Raw genomic sequence first — 17,900 nt, 5'->3', positions numbered from 1 at the left:
CTGCTACTTCATGCTGGTCTATTATTTGTGCCACTTATCCATATATACCCTTCCCTAAATTTGCTGCAGAGAATATATTTTATAATCCCGAGAGCCTTCCTGACATTCACTTCACATTGTGTGAATACCAATGACATATGGGGTCTATCCACCACTTAGCTGGGCCTACCTCTTTCTATGTGACTCCTTTGTCCATTTCTTTTTTCCTAGTTTTTCATTACTTTGATGAGGTCTTGCATATATTTGCCCAGTTCTCCATCAAAATTCCTCATTTATAATATATTACTGCCTGCTCACTCACAGTCACCATGCTCCTCTCCATTCCCTTTTGCATGATTCTCAGATTCCTTTTCTTTTGGGAGGGGACTCAAGCTTAATGGAATTCTCTATGTGCCTAGAAAAAGTGTAGCATTTTTGGAGTATTTTAACTTGATGCCAAACTCTATAAAATCCTATGAAGCTTTTAGGGCTTTCGGGACATCACAATTAAATGCGGATACATAGAAGTGACTAAAATTCCACCTTCAGCTGTAGATCTCAGAGCCATCCAATGTAATTGTTTGGAAAGCAACAGAGTCTTCCACTCAGAGATGGCACAGGACTTGGATCCTGGGCATGAAAGGCAGGAGAACCTGTGTCTTTCCATCCACAGAAAGCAAAAAAAAAATCATCGACAACTATGGTGTGACCTCTATTCATTGGAACGTTGAGAAATAAAGGGTGATGTTACTGGTTGTCCAGATGTTCTAATGCTGATGCCTCACCCATAAGAGAAAAGGAGATACATAAGATATTGAGTTGTTCTTCTGGTCTGATCTTGCCATGTCCTCTTGTTGATTTTATCACATGACATTGTAGCTAAGAGATACCACAGCCAAGTAGAGGAGACATAAACATGTGGGCTTAATTCTTGCTACTGTCACATACTGTGTGGCCATAAATGAGTCATGAGACTCTTAGAGAACAAGGAAACTCTTTAAGAATCTATGTTTTAGATGCATTGCTAATCTGTACTGGTGAAAGCAATATCCACATAGGAGTTCCTCAAATCAGTGGAATCACAGGTACAAATTTTTTTGTTGGTTTTGTTTTTAAATGATGCAACTAAATGATAAGGAGACATTATATCCTGAGCTCCCAACATAGATCCTAGGTTTTTCCCCAAGAGGATAGTCATACTCTTAAAACAACAACAACCTCACAACAAATAAATGGAATCAAAATGATTCCTTATCAAGTGGAGAATGTTTGAACAAATTATAGCATATGAATATAATAGATTGTTAATTATCCTTAAGATATGAAAGTTATGAGGAAATCAGAAAAACATGCGAAGATTTATGTCAGTTGATGCACAAAAAAGAAAGCAGAATTATATGTGACACCGATGCTTATAACATTTAAAAACCTGCAAATTAAAATGCTACAAAGCAGCCAAACTCAGATGATCTGCAATGGTCTTGTAGAAGAAAACAGGTAATCAAACATTTCATTGTAGCACAGAAGGAAAGGAGCTAACAAATTATTGCACATATTTTCAGATTAAGTGATTTCATTTGCTTGTTTTGTCTAAATGGTATTCTTTGTAACCAGGTGGGGTTCAGTAGAGGTGTGGAATACAGTGGGAAATTACTATGATCAAAAAACAAAACAAAACAAAACATTAGATTGTTAAAAAAAAAATCATCTACGCTAGAATTAATATATTAACTCCCAAGGTTCAGGGTTCAAAAGTGAATGTCTTAACCAAAATAAATTCTTGGGCCTTTAGAGTCCAACCCAACCCAATCTAAGCAATTATTTAGTACCTATGCAAAATACTCTAGCAAAAACAAAATAAGAAACAGTCCCTTCCCTCGAGGTGCTAACTTTCTAGAGAAAGGATGTAACATGTAAATATATAATCATATACATAATAAATTGAAGAGGAAGGAATGCACATTAAGAGCTAGGGGGATCAGGAAAGAATGTAGGAGGTAACACTTGAAGTAAACCGTGAAAGATGCCAGAGTCCCAACCCATCCATATCTTTATCATAAGAGAAATAAGCACTGGGTTTCAGGTTAAGTGGTGGCATGAGAATAGTAGTAGTACCAGCACTAGCAGCAGCAGCAGTAATAGTAGTAGTAGTGGTGGTAGTGGTGGTGGTAAGGGTGGTAGTAGTGATAGTGGTAGAGAGAGTGGTAGAAGTAGTAGGGCTGGTGGTGGGAGGAGTGGTGGTGGTGGTAGGTGATTAGTAATAGCAGCAGCATTTATAATGCAATGGGACCTAATCATGGCTGTGGCTGGTAAGAGATACTGGAATGACTCTATGTTAAGTCAGTTCACAAAGGTTCCATAGCAACTTTGTAATGAATTACTATTTCCCAGCCCTCAAGACAAGGGAGAAAACAAGAAACACACTCACTGTAGCCTGCTGCTTTTCTGCTTTCTCAGCTGCCTCATTAAGTTGCTTTTGAAAGGCCTCCTGGAGAGACTTCATTTCTTCCCTAGTTTAGTACAAGGAAAAAAAAAAAGACATAATACAATTTCTTCAGTCCCTTCTGCCCATGAGGAAAGAGGTTGCTTGTTTGTTTACTTGTGTTTAGAAAATAGACAACTTGAACTATGTAGGGCCAACCTGAAGCAGTCAGCGTCTATCTAAGGGTCCCCTTAACAGAGGTCTTTGTCTCCGGATGCAAATGTAAAAAGTAAATTGAATTTAAAAGAAATTGCCTTGCCATCATATCTAGCATAGGATCCCACTGTGTAAAACATCTGCAAGTTGTGTAATGGGTAGCAAATCAAATTAATATAATAATGCAAACCAGTAAGCTAATTCTACTAAGAAAAATATGGAAGTGTGGGAACCCACCACTTACAGAAAGTTACTCCAGATTTTCCAACTTCTTTCTGTACCTCTTAAGTGACTCCCCTTGGTTAATATCATCATGCTATCCACAATGCTTCAGAGATCTGAGCTTTTCTGAAGTGTTTTTCAGTGGAAAGTTCTGCTTAAAGGATAACCTCATCATTTTGAGATAAAAAGGAAAACACACACAAACACACACACACATACTTCATGAATAATACTTAACCTAGGCACTTAACATGAATCCTTCTTAAACTAGTGGAAATGCAAAGATTCTCAAAAATGTCAATGCACCCTTCTTGAACTTATCCATCTGTCACATGGCATTTTAAAAATCAATGATTTCTTATTATGCTTTTTTTTCTAGAATGTTAAATTCTTCTTGGTTTTCTTTTTAATCACATAAGCCATATTTATAAGACCAAGACCTAATTATCACTGTAGACATTTTAAAAATTATTGTGGAAGTAATTTTTTTAGACTGTGCTCCTCCCATACACACTTCTATTAACCACCAAAATAGCTTAAGCTTAGAAATTCCTAGCTCAAAGAGACTGGAGAGATCTTTTTCTAATTACCTGTCTTTACAGATGAGAAAAATGGGGCTGAGAGAGGAAGAGGGATTTGGCCAAAGTAACAAAACTAGTCAGTAAAATGAAGATAAGAAATCAGAAATCTCTCTCAGTGCTCTTTCTACAAAGCATTCTGGTATTCTAGTAATCAAAAAGAGTTAATATGAAAATATAAATATATATTATATATATATATAAAATATATAATAAATAAAATATATAAAACAAATATAAATAAAAATGAAAATATAAAAATATAAAAAAATCAAATATAAAAAAATCAAGTGATTTTCAAATGTAAGAGACACTCACCGGGGCTAAGTAATTGTTAAGGAAGCATTAAATGTGTGACTAAGGGTCTGGTGATTCCCCTCAGCCTACATTTCTTTCACCTCATTCTGAGGAGACTGGAGGCAGTTAATTCTTTCCACCTCACCAATACATCCATCCTATTTACAGCAGATAAATATTTCCTGCTCACTAGTTATGATTAACGTCCTGTGGAAAGGAGAGCTGTATTCTCAGGTGTATCCCCTCATGTCCCCAACACTAGAGAGGAGAGAATCAAACTCCCAGAATTCTCCAATTTGGCAGATATGGGTATCAAGGTCTTTAGATGGTGCCTTCTCACTTTGAATGTGACTGCCCTATCATATTCCTCAAATGCTTGACTCCACTTGCCCCACCCCCCACCAAATGAACCTAAAATGGTGTTCACCTTTTGTCCTCACTCCAGTAGACTGTAAGCCTGAAGGCAGGGATTGTTTTATTTTAACCTTTGTATTTCCACATCCTTGTATCATGGCTGGCACTCAAGAAGCATTTAATAAAAGTTTGTTAAATTGAATTGACTTGGTTAAAAAGACAAAAACTGAATTAGTGTTGAAGTGTGGTGTTGTAGGAAGAAAACTAAAGTTAAAACCAGGAGCCACCTGAATTGAAATCCTTTGTCACACTCTTGGCATATCATCAGGAACAAGTTACAGCTTTGAAATTTCAGTTTCCTCACCTATAAAATTGGGTAATAACACCTATACTACTGACCTTGTAGGGATGGAATGATAATATTTGTTAAAAAGTGCTTAACATAGATTCTGGCACATAGTAGGTACTCTATAAATGCTTATGCCCTCCCCCACCAACATAGAGAAAGCATATTATCAGTCTTATAGGGTCAAAGAATCATGAGATTCTATTATACTTGATGGCGGCAATCATTTCTGTGCTTATGATTAGGAAAAGTAAACAATAAATCACAGTAAACTATAGAGTGACTAAAATGTCTTGGCCACTAACTTGCTGTGTGACCTTGGGTTAGCCATTTAAACACTTTGGTTTTCTGTTCCCTCATGTTCAGAATGAAAAGGCTACTTGTTCTCTATAGCACAAAGTCACTAAGGAAAGTCTCTTTTAAAAGATTAAAAGTATTATGCAAATTATAGAAATGCATGTGGTGGGGGTGATGATGATGATAACAAAAATCTCGTATTCTTTTGGTGGAACACCTAACCAGAATGTTCTGGCTTTGAACCTCTATGTATCTGGTAAATATTTACGACAGTCAAATTTTGGTACCCCAAATACCATTTATGAACCAGGTTCAATTTCATCTATGATTGTCTAAAATTTGAATTACTAATGCTTTTCCTGAATCAGTAGGTAATCCACAATCACTTTATTAACTCCAGGACTGGTTTCCATTATCAAAGATCTAAGCTGAAAGAGGTCTCAGATGCCTTCTCATCTAACCTCTTCATTTTACAGATCAGGAAACTGAGGCTGAGAGAAGTTAAGTGACTTATCCAAGGTTGCATATATAGTAGGCCTTAGAGCCAGGTCTTCTGACTGTGGAGAAAATGCTGGTTTTAGTGAACTGAATGAAAACTTCTAGGACATCAGTAGAAAACTTATTCCTTAGAATTACTGTATTGCTTGGAATTTTTGAAATATGTGTTTTATTTTATTTTATTTTTTTTAATTTCTTGCATCCCTTGGGAAATGGTATTTTAAGTGATATTTTCTCACAACTGAGTTGTCAACAAGATAAGATGTTACTTAGTGACTTGGGAGAAAGAAAACAAGCATAAACAATTTACCAAATTCCCACCAGGCTCATTCGTGTTAATACATGTTACATTTATTGCTTTTTTATTTTGTTTTGGTTACTTTTCAAATAGTAGACAAAAAGCCCTCTTAATAGTTTCCCAACCAAACCCCTGTGCTGTTGCTCATTACAGCTCCTGGAAATAAGCCCAAGGAACAGGAGGTCTACAGAATCCATAAAAGAGATATAACAAAGGTAGATTATACTTTTTCCTTGCTTTATAATTAGAAGCAACAGGGCCTGCCTTGGTTGAACTGTAAAGTTCGAGGCTGATCTTCTCAATCCCTTAACTTCTATTAAGGATAAATCAAACCCACTCCTGCAATATCTTTTCTCCCTATTCCCTATAGGTGCTTAGGATTAGGGGGTGTGATGGAGCCAATCATATATGCTCCTGAGAGCCAGTTGTTAAATTTTCAGTGTGAACATTTACATCCAGGAAATCAACAAAAGCTACAAATCAGGGCTTACCTCATTGTTTTGTTGTTTGCCTTGATTTAAGAAAGTGATGGAGAAAATACTAATAATGCTGATCAAACTGAAAATTAGGTCATTTAGGCTTTTTTTGAGAGGTGACTGTTAAAATTTACCAGAACACTGCTGCTCAGCTCTTTCGTGCTGGATTAGCTGTCTTCTGCTGAAGTCAACATTCCAGTCCTGGCTTGATCTAGAACCCATATGGGGACATGACCCACAATTTAAGAAGTGATTAAGGAGTCTTGATTGGAAAAAGTTTAAGAAGTCCTGATCTGGAACACCAGGGACTCACTGGATGGGAAGGTATATTTAAAGAGGGAGAGGGAGAGGCAGTGTCCGGAATATCGCATTATGGATGGATGGATGGATGGATGGATGGATGGATGGATGGATGGATGGATAGATGGGAGGGGTGATAGTATGTGTAGAGGGGATGGGACTGAGTCAAATTTATGCTAAAATACTTAAAACACATTTCATCATGTTCATCAACCAGAATTTTGCTTAGTTTGTTTTTCATCAGTTTAGATTAGCCCTGATCAGGAAAGCACCTCTATGCAGACACAAACACGTGCTCTGTAACAGAGAGTCAGATAATACTGCCTGGGGTACTAAAAGGCTGAGTGGCATCCTAGGGAGGAAATTTCAGATGAGGACTTAAACACATACAGTTCTTTCTGACTTAAAAGCCAGTTTTTTATCCACTGTGACTATGGTAAAAAATGGTGAAAGACTACTGTAAACTAAAGAGCACTATGTGTAAACAAAAGTAGTAGGGGGTGTTAACTGATGATGGTAGTGACCAAAAGCAACTTTAAATTTTGAGTTGGCTGATCCTAGCTCCTTGGAGGTAGCCCAAGTTCCTCCTTGGCCTCAATATGCATATATAAATTTTCATTTTGGTTGTGAACATTTAAACTCCAGTTAAAGCATACCATTAATTAACAGTTGGCAAATGGCAAGTTTATTATGGATAATTCTGATTAAATGGTCAGAGCTACAACTAGCAGTTTTAATACCTTTGGTAAGTAGTAAGTAATTAGGACTTGTTAGGAGACCTCAGAAATTTATAGACAACAAGGCCTTACTTGAAGAGAAATCCCTTGCCCATTAACCTCTCCAAATCTCCCAGCCTAGGGTCATCCTTCCCTAATTATCTCATGTTTATTTTGAATAAACGTACGTGTGTGTCTATGTATATATAATCTATATATATGCATGTATATAATATGCACATATATAATTATACATAATCGTTATACATGTATATAATTATATATAGTATATATATGTATAATATAATATAGATTGTATATATGCATATAATAATTCATTACATATAGATTGCATATATAATATATATTGCATATATGTACGTAATAGCACATTGTATATAGATCGCACATATATAATAATATATATTGCATATATTGCATGTCTACAATGTACCTTTAGCTAGAATATAAGCACTTTAAGAAAGTGTTTCATTTAAAAAATCTCTTTATCCCTGGCACCCAGTATGATATAGCACAGATCAGGGACTTATATAATTGCACCTTCAGTGACTGAGATATTAGTGATATCAGGACAACAACACAAGTCTGTGTGGGAGGAGACTATGAGGCCAATTCTGGGATGGCTACTGGTATGGAAGGACAGAGTCCATCACAAAGCCAGAAATGGGGCAGAGCTCAATTGGAATGTGTTGAATAGGAATGGAAGCTTCCATCTAAAGCTTTCCATTTTAATGAATTCCTCTTGTGATCAAGATATTAAGCTGATTTTTTTTTTGACTGAAAAGCCATAAGTGTTGTAGGTGCTTTCTCCATTTGGCACCTTGGTGCAAAGCCTCAGTCTGTCTTAGACATGGTTGATGTTGCATAGTTAAGACAATGAGATTAATTAACACATTATCCCTTCTCAATCACAGATTTGCTATCAAGCATTCTAACAGTCTCTAGTTTGATCATTTAGGATATGACCTTCTATTCTCCAAGCTCTGTTGAAAAGATTTCATATCTAACTTGTGGTCACAAGTTAAAGGTATTAAACAACATAATAGTGGGGGAAAAGAAACAAAGAACACCAAAACTCTACCACTGAACGTTCACTCTAGGGATGCTGCCTGTAACAACAGGTTCCCCTCACAATGGATAATTTGGATTATGATTAAGTGCATTGTGCTTTGAGAAACCCATTGTCACGTTCACTTCTTACTGTAGCCATTTATCAGGGTCTCTTTAACTAAAATGCTATGGAATTGCTTTTAAAATGTATTAATTGATGGGGTTGAACCACATTCAATAACATTAATAGACGCTGTACAATCTAAATGCTTATCTTTAGTTAATCTTGCCAAGTTCCAGCTGCTACATGAAAGATGGCGTCTATCAGCTAGCACTTCACGTGTAGCTGAAACAAAACAGCTTCTTCCACCCCGAATTGTCACTGTTGATAGTGTCTCTACATAATTACCTCTTTCCACCTTGCCAACTCGAGCCTTACCATAATGGATTGTCACAGTTTCAGAATTGGGCTATTCAAGAGGGAATGACCAAAAGAGGAAAAGTAAACAAAACAAAAAAAAAAGCAGAGTAGTCTTACCTTTGTTTTTTGCCCAATTCCAGAAGTTTCTGAACATCACTCTTGGCTGATGCTTCATCATTTTTCAAAGACTGGTGAGGAAAGGCAAAGAAAAGGGTGGGGGAAGATCTTATCAGTGTTACTTGGCTATGAGATTGTGATCAGAGACTCCTTTGATTCCTCTTTCCATAGAACACCAAATTTTGCCACTTACATGCAGGAACACTCAGTAAGTAGCATGGGATTCCAATGAAGGATTCTAATGAAGTCATACTGCCTTTGGATGGCTTTAAGTGTATATTAAAGAAACAAGTATCTAGGTGGTACAGTGTATAGAGTGCTGGACCTGGAGTCAGGAAGACTCATTTTCATAAGTTCAAATGTGGACTCACAAGCTTACTAACTGTATGACCCTGCCCAAGTGACTTACCACTATTTGCCTTAGTTTCCTCATCTGTAAAATGAGCTGGAGAAATGGAAAACCACAACTGTATCTTAGCAAAGAAAACCTCCAATGGGGTCATGAAGAGTTGGATATGACTGAAAAATGACTGAACAACAGGAAAAGTGAAGTAAGGAGAAAGAGTTCCAAACTGGAGCACCCAAATTGTTCAGAAAGAAAGAGCTAATCTTTGTAGGTACAATGGAAACAGAGAGTGCTGCCCAAACTTGAGGTCTCTCCATAGAAAAGGACAGAAAGGCCCATCCCTTTCTTCTGTTTCTAGGCTGTCAATTTGTTCACAGCCCTCAGCATATATACCCTATTTGCCTTGCAAGAGGGGAGAGAGAAAGGAAGGGAAGGAACAAACACAGTGTCCCACCAAACCATTGTCCTGAAATTGAAGCAGCCAAAGAACAAGAGAAGATTGGCCCCCTAAAATCATTATTCATCTTAACGAATCAAGGAATATAAAACCCTAAGCTCCCATGCTCTGTAAAGATGACTGTGTAATGCAGGGGAAAATATTTTAATATTGCAATGACAAGTGCAGGGTGTCCCCACTTATCTCGGGTTCTAGGAAAATCCCTTATCCACCAAACTCAACTACTTTGTTGAACTTCTTTTGAATGTATAATGTATATTCCATCTGTTTCAAACAGGATTTGAGGCAGCCAACTCATCCATCTAGAACACAAGCAAACACCAAGAAAGACGTAAAAACACCCATGAGATGTCACCATAGATAGAGCACAATCCATATACTGAACATAAATTTGCAGGAGACCTCCAGAGATCTTCATTGCGAGCCCATTAATTCTTAATTATGAAATCATTCTAACAAGCTTAAGGGTATAACAGTGCACTAAATAGGATACTGAATTGGAGGGTGAGGAGCTTGGTTCAAATCCCAGCTCTGTCATTTACTGTGTGACCTTGAACAATCCATTCATTCACTTGATATCTATGGGATTTACTTTCTTCTATAAATTGTGTGGGGGGGCGCATTTTAATTTAAGTATCTCTAATGTCTCTTTCTCCTTTTCATCATTAATCCTATGAACTTCCATCCCTCTATGGAGGAAAAGCAATAGATTCAAAGTTGGGAAGACAAGACCAAGGGTAGGGAATCTGTGGCTTCCAGGACACATGTGGCCCCAGGTTCCCTGCCCCTGGACAAGAATGTTACTGATGGCAGATGCATTGCCTAAGAGGAGAAGAGAGCTAAAATCCTTTCAGGATGGAAGGAGATTTAAGAAAAAGAAAAAAAAAAACTATAAAAACGTATAAAGATTTTTTTTAATCTACAACGTGTATGCATGTCATGGGATCCTAAGTTCATCCCAGATCATGGACTCTAATATTTTAAATTAAGAAGTGACCTTAGAGGAAAGATAAGTTAATTCCTTTCATCTTTATATTATAACACAATGCAATAATTAGTGTTCACAATGACAGTCTCTATCTAGGATAAGTCTTGTGCCAGATCAATAGTTTTCTATGACAAGGGGACGTGTCGTTATTATCCAGTGGTTTCAGTCATGTCCAACTCTTCTCATCTCTATTTGGGATTTTCTTGGAAAAAATACTAGAGCGGTTTGCCACATCCTTCTCCAGCTCATTTTATAGATAAGCAAATTGAAGCAAACAGGGTTAAAATACTTGCCCAAGGTCATACAGGAAGTAAGTGTCTGAGGCCAGATTTGAACTCAGGAAGATGAGTCTTCTTGACTCCAGGCCCCTAACTCTATCAACTGTATCACCTAGCTGCCCCATTAGGGGATGTAGTGAATTATATTATTCAATATCATGAAAGATAATCTTCATTCAGAGTTCCCATGTACACACTTCACTGGGCCTTCATTTTCTACCAGTTACTTTTCTCACTATCTTGTGGAACTCCTCTCATCCCCAAGCTAGTCTTTTGTTCTAGTTACTTCTCCTCACTCTCCAATTCTTCTAATGCCTCTCTTCGCCAACCAATCAAAATTCTCCATGGTGAATTACATTTCCTCAAGGCCTTGGTCTCTGTGTAGCTAGTCAGATGCTTTAATTTTTGCTATAGTATTAATAGCAGGTTCTAGTTTATGCAACCCATTAGAATGTACATCCACAGGTTTTTCCATTTTTTTAATCCAGAGTACCTGCATGCCTATTAAGAAGTAATTAATACATATTCACTGAATTGAATTACATTCCCCTTGTCATAAAACAGAATTGTCTAGTAGAAGAAAATGCATAAACCAACAAATTTTGGACTGAATGCCTATAGTCCTTATGTCTAGCCAAGCTCTACTATGAACTCACTATGTGATCTTGGGTAAATTATTTAATTCACCAAAGATATGTTTCCTAATTTGTAAAAAGAGGATATTGAACTAAAGGACATCTCAATTTCCCTCAGCTTTTAGTTTTGTATCAAAACCAAAACAAACAAACAAAAACACTCTATAACACCTAGGTAGGCAATGAAATTCTTTTGGAAGGAAATCATAGCCTCAAGTCTTGGGCCCATCTCTCGCTATGACATTTTCTTAAAGGCCTGATAGAAGATCATAGCCCATTTTCTTGCCCCTTCTAAAGTACAAACTTCATTCTTGACTTAAAGGTTGGAGAGATGTCATAGGGTAGGCTCCTCTACATTTCCCTCTGAGATCAGTAGACATGGTACATCATATTCCTGAAGATATTAGACAAAGTCTTCCTCTGATCAGACCCCTCATCAGATTCTTGTTCAAATACTCTCAAGATAGAAATTATGGTTACACAGGAATAATTCTCCTCCCTTCAGCCTTTCCCTGATTCAGGGTTTGTCAGAAAATTTTCAGACCCTAGGCCAGTGGGAATTTAAAATGTTCTCTTTTAGATAACTCCTGTATTCATTTTCTCTGCTTCTCGTTATTGCTTTTCATTATTTTGTAATAGGAAAAACAGTGGAGTCAAATTTGTCTTGGGAGCTCTGAGGGACTGATGGCTTTGCAAATCACAAAATTTTCTCATTCTATCCATTTGCAAACTGCAAATTCCCAGGCTGCCTGTTCAAATGGCATTTCCTTGCAAACCTCACATTGTAATAAATAACATTTTATTATATTCAAGAATAGGCACCTTTTTAATGCAGCCTAAAATTCAAATAAACTTGATTTCACAGATGTTTATTAAAGGACCTACTATGTATAAAAAGATGCTATGTGCAAGGCACTGGTCTAGACACTGGGGATGCAAAACCAAAGCAAAACAAAACAGAAAGTATCTATCTATATTGTTATCAGAATGAATAGTGGGTAATTTGGTGAATGGCCTGCAGTCACTGGGGATATGAATATTAATGTTACCTGAAGGTTTACTTTAATTCCATCAAGTTCCCTGGAAGTCTTTGACAGCTGTCGGAGGATATTGCTTCTTTCCTTGAAGACTTCTTTCAGTTGTCTCTCCAGCTCTTCATAGCCCTGTCTAACACAGAAAGAGCAGGCATGAAGTCTTCTCACAATGCCGCCCCAGTGCATTGAGGCTGATAGGAATCAGAGGCTTGGTTCCGACAAATTTTTCATCACTCCCCAATGAAGCATCTAACTTCACCTGCATTGGGTAATTATTATGTCAGTAAAATCTGTACTAATCTGAAATACATCCTAGGATCCTCATTAAAACAAGAAACAAAAACAATAACAAAAAAGCCACCTGCGCCTTTTCTGATGTTAACAGAAAACTTAGAGGTCACCTACTCTGACCCCTATATTTTGCAGATGTGGAAACTAAGGCTAAAAGGGGTGAACTGAATATATTCAATGTCACACAAGGTTTCAAACACTATTCCTCTGAAGCCAAAACCAGTATTCTTTACTCACAGAGGCAGCAAGGTGTGGTGGGCAGAACTCTGGAATTGGCCATAGAAAGTCCCCTACTTCAATAATGAAAAGCTTTGTGATCTCACTCAAGTCAATTAATGTCTCTGAACCTTAGGGAGCACTCACAGGGGTGGGGAACTTGCCTCCAGGCCACAGGTGACACTTCAGATCCTTGGGTACAGCTTTTTGACTGACTCCAAGTTTGACAGAACAAATCCTTTTATCAAGGGGATTTGTTCTGTGAAGTTTGGATTCAGTCAAAGGGCCGCACTTGAGGACCTAAAGGGCACAGATTTGTTCTATAAAACTTGGAATCAGTCAAAAAGCTGTATCCAAGGACCTAGAGGGCCACATATGGTCTTGAGGCCATGGGTTCCCCACTTCTGGTAAGACTTTAAGTGACAGTTGCTTTCAATCTGTCTTGCTAGAGGTATTTCCCCCAATTCTGAAATAACAAGTGCTTGATTCACAGTTAATACTCTTTCTACAGCCTACTCTCCCTCTTCCTCCACCCTGGGAAAAGAAAATAAATATCCAGTTCATAGCTAAGATTTATTTATTTAATTATTCATCCATATTTATTAAAGACTTTGTTCATTCATTCTTTCATTTTTCCAGAGAGGCAACATAGCAAAATGGATAGGACACTGACCTTGGCCCTGGAAGATCTTAATCCCTCACAGGGCTCTTAGTCCAGTGATGTCAAACTCAAATAGAAGTTGAGGGAGGGGGATTAAACTATACTTAATGATCTCTGTAGGCTTCATATTGACTTAGAAAACCACACATTATTATCTAGGTTCTATTGTATTTGGGGCACCTCGGAGATGCAATGTATAGCTTTCTGGGCCTGCAGTCAGGAAGTCTCATCTTTCTGGGTTCAAATACAACCTTAGGTGCTTGTCATCTGTGTGACCCTGAGCAAGTCAATTAACCCTGTTCACATCAGTCTCCTCACCTGCAAAATGAACTGGAGAAGGCAATGACAAACCACTGTAGTATCTTTGCCAAAAAAAATCCAAATGGGGTCACAAAGAGTCAGACATGACTCAAAAACAACTGAACAATTGTATTTGTATTTATTCTGTTAAATATTTCCTAATCAGACTTTTAGTCTGGTTCCAGCATCACTCTGGAGTATTGTACCCCAACTCCTTAAGCCAACATATTTGACACCTGTGCTCTAGGCAAGTAAGATTATGTTTCTTAGAAGATGCAGTCCTCCTTTGGTAAGATGATGTTTCCTCACCTTGAAATTCTCCATACCAATCAAATCACAAGACAAATCCCTATTTTTCTAAGTAAATTCCTATTGTATGTGCAGTGATAAGTAAACATTTTTGCTTCATTTTCTTCCTCTTTTCCACCTGTGGCACCTTCTGACAGACCCTGATCCTTTGGATCCTTTGTCCATTCAAACCCATTGCTTCTGTTTGTCTATCTGAGGGTCTCCCAGACAGATTTGCCTATTCAATCCTTTCCCTGGGAGGAAAAAAAAACATACTTGAATAAATCTAAATAGCATGAATAATTACAAAGTTTGAGGAGCCTTTGAGCCAGACCGAAGAAAAGTAAAGAAGCTGTATTTCCCACATGCAAAATCTTTAGTACTATTAGCAAGTGGCTTCTGTCCAGAATGAGTTTCTTTGATGATTCTTTCCTTAGCCCATTTTTTATGCAGAAGGATACTAAAGCCTTCCGCCCTCTTTCTCTCTCTTTCTTTGTGGTGAATGAGGATAGTTTCCTACAAAGGAAAATAGCACTTCTGTCTGACCTTGTAATTTACCCTGCCGAACAGTGCATTAGCTGGCAATCAGACTGTTATTAATGTCCCCTGATTTCCTCTTATTCTTACTGGCAGAACCGTGGAAGCAAGGGAAAATTTCAGAACTATGAGTTTTCATCCCTTTTGCTTTTAACTATTCCACCTTTATGTATGCCTTCTTGCCTCATCTCCTCGAGTCCCCATATCATAAGTATATATTTCACACACACACACACACACACACACACACACACACACACACATACACACTCCTTTAATGTAGATAAGAGAGTTGGTGGAAGAGTTAGGAAAACTTAGGTTCAAATCCTCTCTTTTATCTTAGTTTTACCACCTTGGGTAAATCATTTAACTTTACAATGAATCTCTATTCCAAATGTTCATTGTGGAATATTTGTGCCTGACCTGTGGTAGAGACTTCTGAGTTCTTAATGATCAGCCACAGCTGGACACGTTGTACCTTGACTCCAATGTAGTGATGTCATTTTGGTCCTCTTTAAGAACAAAGTTCAACAAAAAACCAACAATGAATCAAGGAGTTCTTATTAAGTATCTAATAGGTCATAGCTATTCTGTGAAAGCATTGCAGCTACAGAGGTAAAAATGAAGTCATTTCTGTTTTCAAAGACTTACATTCTCACTGCTCCAAAAATTTGCTTAGACTATAAATACTGTAATAAGTGTAATCCTCTGTTGGTGCAAGGGGTTTACTCACTGGGAGTTTCCTAAATCAATTAACCGATATTAATCTTCAATCAACATTTATTAAGTATTTACTATGTTCCAGGCACAGTGCTAAGCACTGGGGATATAAAAAAAAGAGGCAAAAGACAGACCCTGCCCTCAATGAGTTTACAATCTAATGGAGTGATTTCACTTTGAAAATGAGTGAAATCACAGATGGGACCAAAAACAGAACCAAATAAAGCAACACAAACCTTCCTTTTGTAGCCTGCAAAATCTGGAACACAATTTAGAATTCAGTTATAGAGGATTTTGTATGTCTCTTCATTCCTGTGTGTTAACATATCTTATTTCCCCAACGAGAGGAGGTTTCTTGAAACCAGGATAAACAGGCATATAATTATTACCTGTAGATGGGTGGGGTGTGTATTGCTTAGCCCACTGAGCCTTCCTGCCATTAAATGCAATGTATGTTGGTTCTGACTAGGAACAGTAGGGCTTTTAACTCAGGCTGCTGAAAATCAATGTTGCTTATCCCGGGGAAATTGTTTACTGTTTTCATTACATTCCCACGGTTGCTTGCTTTATCAAAATGTGTCACAAGAGCATATGAGATGACTCTGGATTTAAACCCCATAAAAATCAAGACTCCAGAGTATGTGCTTTACAAACCTCAAAAATGTTTGCTTTTCCCACCAAACAAGAACAGTAGTTGCAAAGCAGAATTAAAGACGCATCCAATCCCAGAAGTACATAGCTGTCTAGATCTCCTGGGATCAGGGGTGGTTAGGAAAGCACCCTTCAATAGATATGGCATCTTAGCCATGTCAATGTATCCATATTTCCCTTAGTTTTCTCATCTGTAAAATGGGGATTAAAAATAGCAGCTGACCCCCAGGTTGTAGTGAGGGTCAAATGGAATAATTGTAAAGTGCTTCATGCAGTGCCTAATACATAGGAAGTGCTATGAAAATGTTAGTTGTATCATCATCATCATCATCATCATTATAATTATTATTTCTTCTAGTTGGGCAGATCACAGGCCAGCCATATTCTTCCTTTCTGCTTGACAATCATCAAACTCCCTACTCCATGCATCCAAACTCCATAAAAATGCTCCATACTTCCATAAAGCCCTAAAAGAGGAGCTACCCTGTTCCCTCCAGTATTCCTTTTAATACTCTGTAAACACCAATAGAGAACTTAGGCTATCCGTTACATATTTTTTGTGAGTTAGCCAGTTTACTTCCTTGTATAATTACACATTTCTTGAATGGTACCTTTAATTCCACTTCTTGAATGAAAATCATCACCAGGTTCTTTATGATAACATTAGTTGGAAGAGTCTGTGTCTTCATTCTCCCTAATATCTAGACTCTACCTCTAAGTTTTTGAATTTTTTCTAACCCTGAAGTTGTATTTATGAGCCAGGAGATTTGAAGAGAAGGAGCTAAGTAGATCCAGGCTTCTGTGAGACACCTGGCAGGCCTGAGTTCCTAAAGAAGGAGCTATAGCTTAAGCCCCACTACTGTTAGACAAAGAAAAAACACAATCCCCTGTATTCCCTTGATCTAAGTAGATAAAGGATTATGAGTTCCTTCTCTAGGACTGTTTTGTACAGAAAAAGAAAATTGTGAAACCTTGAACAATAGAGTTTCTTTACCACTGACAATTCAACAGGGACTTTCATATTTGTAATTCTACTGCAGTAATGATATAATTTCAATGTATTTCCACTTCAATTTATGAGCTATGAAGCAATTCCTTCCAAGAAATTTCAGTCTTGGTATTAGTGCAACCTGGAGGCATGGTGGCCTAAATATGGGCATGATCTGGAAGCCTAAATGATAATAGCCAAGTTAATATCCTTAAGGAAAGCACCACCCTTTCCTGGGGTGTTTATATAAATAGGTGAATCCTTGCCCTGTGTGCATTCCCCATAAAATAGTCTTTTTGGCAAGTATATATTTTACATTCAAACAACATGGCCAGCCCATCAGAGTTGTGCTCACTGAAGCAGAGTTTGAATGTTTGGCAGTTTAGCTAGAGTAAGGATCTCAGTGTCTGGTACCTGATCCTGCCAGGTGATCTTCAGAATCTTCCTAAGACAATTTCCTGGTATGGCACTCGAAGACTATCCAGGTTTCACCAGCATACAACAATGAAGTCAACACCATAGCTCTGTACACCTTCAGTTTAGTAATCAGTCTAATACCTCTTCTCTCCCACTTGGAATATCCACCTCGAATGTTCACACAAACTATTTGTGCCAAACCTGTAGTGGAGCACTCCGAGCGTGTACTGGCCTGATCACCCATAGTCGGACACGTTGAATCTTGACTCAAGCATAGTGATGTCACTTTGGTCCTCTTCCAGAAGGAAGGACAACAACCAACCAACCAACCAACCAACTATATAAATAGGTAAAAGCAGAGTTTCCCTATTGGTGTATAGACTAACCTTAGTAATTCAGATGAAACATTATTGAAGGCCAAAAAAAAGGGAGGATCTCATTGATGCATGGCTACAATGACTGAGGTTTTACTACCCTCTCCCTGA

At 37.7% G+C, this 17,900-nt stretch overlaps 1 protein-coding gene across 1 annotated transcript in view; it reads right to left on the bottom strand.

Annotated features, from left to right (window-relative positions):
- The window catches only part of LOC118854943 (leucine zipper protein 2-like), a 34,974-nt gene extending 17,315 nt beyond the window's left edge, over positions 1-17,659 (bottom strand). Inside the window, exons 1-4 of the mRNA XM_036765118.1 lie at positions 17,557-17,659; positions 12,362-12,537; positions 8,609-8,679; positions 2,408-2,489 (exon numbers count right to left, since the gene is read on the bottom strand). Coding sequence (XP_036621013.1) covers positions 2,408-2,489; positions 8,609-8,679; positions 12,362-12,537; positions 17,557-17,659 — 432 coding nt within the window. The remainder of the gene's footprint in view (positions 1-2,407; positions 2,490-8,608; positions 8,680-12,361; positions 12,538-17,556) is intronic.
- Positions 17,660-17,900: the final 241 nt, after the last annotated feature.

This window comes from Trichosurus vulpecula, chromosome 6, assembly GCF_011100635.1.
Source record: "Trichosurus vulpecula isolate mTriVul1 chromosome 6, mTriVul1.pri, whole genome shotgun sequence".
NCBI classification, from domain to species: Eukaryota; Metazoa; Chordata; class Mammalia; order Diprotodontia; family Phalangeridae; genus Trichosurus; species Trichosurus vulpecula.
Note: the sequence above shows the minus strand (reverse complement) of the source record. Positions and strands in the feature narration are given on the sequence as shown.